General features: G+C 38.9%; 1 protein-coding gene across 1 annotated transcript; it reads right to left on the reverse strand.

Annotated features, from left to right (window-relative positions):
* Positions 1-5,054: 5,054 nt before the first annotated feature.
* Positions 5,055-6,722, reverse strand: LOC146657683 (uncharacterized). Its single transcript, XM_085427016.1, has 3 exons — positions 6,569-6,722; positions 6,172-6,279; positions 5,055-6,050 (listed from the first exon to the last, which is right to left on the reverse strand). The coding sequence occupies exons 1-3, from the start codon at positions 6,615-6,617 to the stop codon at positions 5,896-5,898; spliced, it is 312 nt and encodes a 103-aa protein (XP_085283142.1). The 5' UTR covers positions 6,618-6,722; the 3' UTR covers positions 5,055-5,895.
* Between the last annotated feature and the right edge of the window lie 617 nt (positions 6,723-7,339).

The raw sequence follows: 7,339 nt of genomic DNA on the forward strand, positions 1-7,339 counted from the left end.
GATGCGGACGCTGCACCAGTTCGTCATGGTAAAGAGGGAGCTGAGTGTAAAAGTGAAGCTCTCAATTTACCGGTCGATCTACGCCCCTACCCTCAACTATAGTCACGAGCTGTGGGTAGTGACCGAAAGAAAGGATTGCGGATACAAGTGGCTGAAATGAGCTTCCTCCGAAGGGTGGCTGGCCTCTCCCTTAGAGATAGGGTGAGAAGTTCAGCCATCCGGGAGAGACTCAGAGTAGAGCCGCTGCTGCTCCACATCGAAAGGAGCCAGCTGAGGTGGTTCGGGAATCTGATAAGGATGCCTCCTGGGCGAGGTGTTCCGGGCATGTCCCACCGGGAGGAGGCCCCAGGGAAACAAGCAGGACACGCTGGAGAGATTATATCTCTCGGCTGGCCTGGGAACGCCTTGGTGTTCCCCCGGATAAGCTACAGGACATGGCTGGGGAGAGGGAGGTCTGGGCTTCTCTGCTTAGGCTGCTGCCCCCGCGACCCGGCCCCGGATAAAGTGAAAGAGGATGGATGGATGTTTTACTTGCATCTATTTGAAAGAGTGAGTGTAAATGCAAAAAATATTTTATCTTATATGCTGGAATATGCAGTCAAAGACTGTTGTATATAATTAATTTTTGCTTGATGCAATTTGCATTAAGTTAAAAGATTAAAACTAATAAAACAAAAATTGAAAAGAGACTTTTTCATTCGATTACATTTTATATGATGGATTATGCATAGAAAATAGAATTGGGCTAAAGGTCTATAGCTTTATTACCTATTCAGGTTGTGTATCATGTTTTTAAAAACTAACTAAGTAACTAATTACTTTTAAAAATAAGTAATCAGTAAAGTAAAGAGATTACTTTTTGGGAGAAGCAATCAGTAATTAATTACTAATTATTTTTTTCAAGTAACTTGACCAACACTGGTCCTATGCTTTTCTTTTTTTTTTTAGTGAATGAAGAATACGCCAGTGTCCCTGGGACCGTAGGTGGTGAGTCGTTTCCACACACTTCTATTATTTGTACAGCGCTGGGTGACTAGGCTGTGGTGATTTTCCCATGTGATTTTGTCAAAGACAATGCTACATTCAGTGTTTTCTATTGTTTTTTATTCCTTGTTTATCCCCCTGGCTATAAATACAATTGTATTAATATTGAGCAAACTGTGTGCATGCTTGAACTTGTGTGAGCCCTCTTTATTTGTTTCTATCTCTTTTTAATATATATTTTCTGGGGGTGAAGTTCCCTTAGGTGGCGTTTTTATTTAACCCCTCAGACCACTTTACACTACTGTCATCAGTCATTTTGTTTAAAAACTGGGGCCTGGCTGAGCTTAATGTTGAAGTTCACGCATGCTCCTAGATAAGTTTCTACTACAGGTCTATTTTTAGTCGCAAATGTTGTGTTTATGTGGTGATGACAAAGTGCTACAGAAGAACTGCAGCAAAAAAAATAAAATCATCAAGTTACCTGATGTACTTAATACATTTTTGCAGCCTTAGTATAATTATAAAGTTAGCGAGGCTTTAAATTAATGGGCTCCACACTGCTTCCCCTGGTGGATACACATGACATTATCAGTGCTGTAAATAAACTTTGCCACTCATGGTTGCATAGGCCACATCACAGACAACGTTACAGTCAAGGGCTGAAGACCCCAGCTAAATGACAAGCAGCCAGTCTGAGCTCAACCTGTTCAAGTGTGCTGCATTTCTACCCAGGTTACTTCAGTCCACTAATTTCCTGGATGAAGCATACAGTGCTGTGAACAAGTATTTCCTCCCTTACTATTTTTTATTTTGTGTTTGCATGCATCACTCTGACATGTCTTAGAGATAAAACACCTACAACTAAAAACTGTTATCCAACTCTTGCATTTAGGATATATTTATGAGGTGATTACCCTAATATTGAGCTCCTGTTGAAGTATACAAAGAAGTACTTTAAGTTTGTTTCCTTTTATTTTGTTTAAAATGCATCACACAGCAGCCTACCTGTGCTCTGAGCCCCCATTGATTGTGGTAAAATTAAATAAACCAAAAGATTCTGCCATATTCCCAAACACAGTTCAGAGTATTCAAAACATATGCAAATATATGTTCTGTTTGCATGTTTATTTACTTTGGAAAACATTACATTCACACAATACAGTATTTGGATAGGTCAAACCCTGAACTTCCCTGAATGATACATGAAAATATCAGTGACAGTCTTATTTCATATCAGGCATTTCAAAGTTGTTTATTTCTGCTCTACTGATACAAAATAGAATCTGAAGTGCAGTTTGGAAACAACATCATTCCACAGCCTCAGAAAAGAAATTTGAGGATGGCTGAAGATACCAGCCCCAGGATGGCACTGGGACCAGTTGAAATAGTGCTGTTACACAGATCCCCTTCACTGCAAGATATAGAGCCAACACATGTTGCACTGTTTTGGCAGTTAAGCTACGTTAAAATGTGTAAGACATGAGAAGAAAACGCTCAGAAAACGTCGCAAAACATGATGTGACTAAGAGCCAGCAGACATTCAGCATTTATGTTATTTTATAACATAGTTATTTTCACAATAAAATAGAATTTTATTGTATTAAAAAAATATGTTTAATATCAGTATAAGTTCTCATATACAAAAAAGAAAACTGCCTAGAGTTGAACTCTGATCTGAGTCTCATTAACTCATTAACTTATGTAAGGGAACTACTCTTTTGTGTTGCTGCTGATAGACTCACAGTAGTTTATGTTAGCTAACTAGTGACAGAAGAGATAGCTCAGTGGAGAAAAGGGGGGGGGGACTTAAAGGCAGTATAAGAGGGGCACATTTGTATAGCTCCTGGCTGCAACAATAAGTTTTATATTAAAAAACAAAATAAAAAGAAAGCTTGAATGAGTCACTGACTGTCTGATTACACCCTAAAATTAGAAGAATTATATGGCAAGTTGTAATTGTCAAATAGAGTGATGATTCAGCTTATAAGTTTCAAATGATTGAAAATAAAATTGTAAACAAGGAAACCAAGAATCTTCAGTTTGTAACAGCTCTATTTAATGTGTACTATTTAAAAATATATCAGAGATAACATAAATACAGCAAAAAATCTGAACCTTCAATGTTTAGGAAGTCAGGACTTCCTTGTGTTAAGTTCCTCTTAAAGTATAAAAAAGAAGTACTCTGTAAATTAGCATAAAGTTTTTACATTTGTTTTTTTTAAACCAGCTGGTAACATTACAGAGCAAACTACCTCTGCTCGGAGCCCTCATTGGCTGTAGTAAAATTAAATGAACAAAAATATTTTGGTATAATCCCAAACACAGTTCAGAGTATTCAAAAAATATGCAAATATATTTTCTGTATTTTTATTTGCTTTAGGAAAACATTCAGAGGTGGGACCAAGTCATTGTTTTGCAAGTCTCAAGTAAGTCTCAAGTCTTTATCCTCAAGTCTCAAGTCAAGTCTCAAGTAATGTCAGGCAAGTCAGAGTCGAGTCTCAAGTCACTGGTGTAAAAGTCCGAGTCAAGTCACAAGTCTGAAACTTTGAATTTCAAGTCCTTTCGAGTCTTTAAAAAAAAAAACGAAAAAATAATGTTGCAGTTATGCTAAATGTAAATATTAGACCATGTAATTTTTAAATCTGTGTTTTTCTCAACACATGACAAAATAGTGAACTTAGAAAATATACACAAATTGTGAAATTGCACCTCTTTAAAATGCAGCTCAATTAAACCTAGCTCCAAGAATAATTTTCACCGACAGTTCTGAGATAAGCTGCATGTTATTCTTGGATGCGGTTGTAGGACCAGCTTTAAAATCGCATGACAAAAATATACACATTAAAAAAAACTGTATCACCAACGTAGCCTGGACAACATTTGCTAGTTAGATGAAGTCAGCTATCTTATCTTAGCATATTTATATGCATATTTATAATCATACGGTTCTTGGAGTGAGCGCATACGATCATGAAGTTTAGTAACTTCAGGTCACTGCAACAAGCCCAGGTACAGTTTACCGACGGATGGGTGCAGGACCTTGAAATGCACCGTGTAGAACGAAAGACCATCGTACGTATCATAAGTTTACCAGTCTCACAAATCGTCGTCATAAATACACATTCGTTAACCGTTTATTAATAGGACCTTTGAGCTCAACGGTAATTAATTAGTAGTGGAAATAATTTCTGGTAGCATCACAGAAATGTAGCAGTGACAATAATACTGTATGCTGTAATCGTACTGGGCAATTAGTGATTCAAAAAACCTGTTTTATCCTGTGAATAAAAGTATATGTTTTTGTCAATGTACCATAATAACAGAAGCGAAACGCAATATTGTGTCAGGACAATTCACTATTTATGCACAATAAATAAAGGAGCATAGCGCGACCATTTCTGTTCAGCGCCAGACTTGCTTGTAACCTATATCACCAATTATGTTATGAAAATGACATATTAAGTACTAAAAAACACTGACCTTCGTGTAAATGCTTGGAGCAGACTAACCTGTGAGCTGGAGTGTTCTGGGACGTTATATTTGATCTTTGAATGGCTGCAATCCAGACCATCCGTCCGTCTTTGTTACTTTGGAAACATGGCTCGAACAATTTCTCTTCAACGACGTAATCCGATAACAACCGATCTCTTTACCCGTCGGCTTCCCGTGGCTGTCATGCGACCGGCTATTGCAGTTAATAATACAACAGCTTCTTGACATTTTTGTGTTTCTTTTTATCGCTGTGTGACTGATTTTAATTGAAAGCCTGCGTGCGCTAGTACCGCTTGCCACGAGTTCCCAGAATCCTTTGCGGTTCTACCCGTGAATGACGTCACATTTTCAATCTCTATATAATATGCATGTTAAATTTTATATTTGGGGTAAAATATCAAGTCTTTTCAAGTAAACCGGTTCAAGTCCAATTCAAGTCCCAAGTCATTGGTGTAAAAGTCCAAGTCAAGTCACAAGTCTTACAACATTTTTTCAAGTCAAGTCTAAAGTCATAAAATTAATGACTCGAGTCTGACTCGAGTCCAAGTCATGTGACTCGAGTCCACACCTCTGAAAACATTACATTCACCAATACAGTATTTTGATAGGTCAAACCCACAACTTCCCTGAATGACAGATAAAAATAGCAATGGCAGTTTTATTTCAGGCACTTCAAAGTTTTCTTCCCTACTTGTCACGATCTGAGGAGACAGACTGTGCGGTGGTGTGTGTGGTGGACCCAGGTGCGAACACAAGAGAGTAGACCGGAGTAAACTTAAGCTGAAAGCGAGCCTTTATTATGGCTGATGACAGGTCTCACACAAAGCAGAAACACTGTGACTAAACTCAACTTAACTAAACTGGGAAACAGATACTGATAAACTAAGAAGACTCAAAGGACCATGATGATGAGTGTAAAGCCTGGCCGTGAGGACATGGAGGGTGGGAACACAGACGACGTGACACAGACTGCATGAAACACAGAGACTAAATACACATGAGGGATGATCAGGGGAAGTGGCCACACATGGGAGCACATCTGACACACATGAACCTAAAGACAGGACAGGAGAAGTGAAACTAAATACACTGACATTGAATACAGAGTTTCAAAGTAAAACAGGAAACATGGAGATTAGACATGACATGAACTAAACATAACCCCGCAGACATGACGCATGACAGGTAGACGCACGAACCAGGGAGACTGAGTACAGGGAGATGACATAAACAACTAAGAAACAAAGGGCTAAACAGCACCCTAGAAATTAACTAGACGAACTAAGCTAAAGCATAAATGAAAACAAAAGATACATAAAACTCCTCAACACTGGATCACACGACCCAGGACCATGACACTACTGATACAAAATAGAGTCAGAAAACAGTGCAGCAAGGAAACAACATCATTCCACAGCCTCAGAAAAAAAAACTGAGGATGGCTGAAGATACCAGCAGGAGGATGGCACTGGGACCAATTGGAATAGCGCTGTTACACAGGTTCCCTTCACAGCAAGACACAGGCCCAACACATAATGCACTGGTTTGGCAGCCCTTTGTAACTACATTAAGACCTGTAAGACATGAGGGGAAAATTCTCAGACAGAAACTTTACAAAGCATGATGTGACCAAGAGCCAGCAGACATTCAGCATTTAGTTTTAGATAGAGCTTGTGATATGTGATAACATCTCACCTACTACTTTGAGAGAGAAACAACGGTCGAAGGCGAAAGCACAAGCTTTGGTGTCTATGCAGGATTTAGGATCGGCAGCTGTGCATGTGTAGCATCTTAATCCACATACTATAGAAATAAAAACACAATTTCACACACATTAGAAATTATTGAGAGTTTTTTATGCCCTTTGAGAGAGTTGCCAGAAATTGGGTCATATATAAGAAGTGAAATCTTAAGAAGTCTTCTCAGTCTGTAAAATATTCCTCTACTGACCACAAAATAAGTAAATATGTTTGTATTTTTAAGCCTGTTTTCTATGCCCCAATATTTACCAAGAAATGACTCCTTTAAAGTCTGCTGTATTCTACATATCTTTAAAACCACAAACAGTTGGTTTTAAAGATATTTTTCTTACCTGCAGACAGAGTCACACTCAGGATCAGAGCTCCATAAAGCTGCATCATGAACTCAAATTGCTGATCAGTCTCGTGAGAGAAAAAGCTGCTGCTAATCTTTTCTTTCTCAGCTCAACTTTCATGTTTGCTTTCAGAACCTGAGCTTTTGTATCTCTTCAAAGAGCCTCCTACCAAGTGATCCATATAACCACGCCCCCTCACTGTCAGTCACTGTGAGTCATAGCCAAAGGACAGGAAAGCTTCCTCGTATAATTTAATAACAATAAATAAAAACTTCTATTTAGATAGCCCTTTTGAGATAACCCAATATTGTTTTACATTTAAAAAGCTTTAAAACAGGACAGTAGCATAAGTGTGAAGTTTATGCATTCTCCACAAGAACAGATTCTCGATTCCTATACTTCCGAGTGCTGAGCCTTTCTTTCTTAGCTCAACTTCCTAATTTCTTTTCAGACCTGAGCATTTGCATCTCTTCAAAAAGCCTCCTAGCAAGTGCCCAAATAACCACACCCTGTTAAATGTCAGCACTGTCAGACTATCAATTTATGGAAGGGAAGACAAGAACTAAGATTATGCATCAGATTCTTGCCAAATACTTTAAATCATCCATCCATCCATCTTCATCCGCTTTATCCGAGGCCGGGTCGCGGGGGCAGCAGCCTAAGCAGAGAAGCCCAGACCTCCCTCTCCCCAGCCACCTCCTCCAGCTTATCCGGGGGAACACTAAGGCGTTCCCAGGCCAGCCGAGAGATATAATCTCTCCAGCGTGT

The sequence above is a fragment of the Rhamphochromis longiceps genome, linkage group LG12 (genome assembly GCF_057381845.1).
Source record: "Rhamphochromis longiceps isolate RC_006_pf linkage group LG12, R_longiceps_female_GT1.1, whole genome shotgun sequence".
Classification (NCBI taxonomy): Eukaryota; Metazoa; Chordata; class Actinopteri; order Cichliformes; family Cichlidae; genus Rhamphochromis; species Rhamphochromis longiceps.

Bases quoted from the DNA above. Each gene is read 5' to 3' on its own strand.
- LOC146657683 (XM_085427016.1), bottom strand. From the start codon at position 6,617: ATGATGCAGCTTTATGGAGCTCTGATCCTGAGTGTGACTCTGTCTGCA. The intron at 6,280-6,568 runs GTAAGAAAAATA...TTATTTCTATAG, and splicing joins GAGTGTGACTCTGTCTGCAG to TATGTGGATTAAGATGCTAC. The intron at 6,051-6,171 runs GTGAGATGTTAT...CATGTCTTACAG, and splicing joins TTTCTCTCTCAAAGTAGTAG to GTCTTAATGTAGTTACAAAG.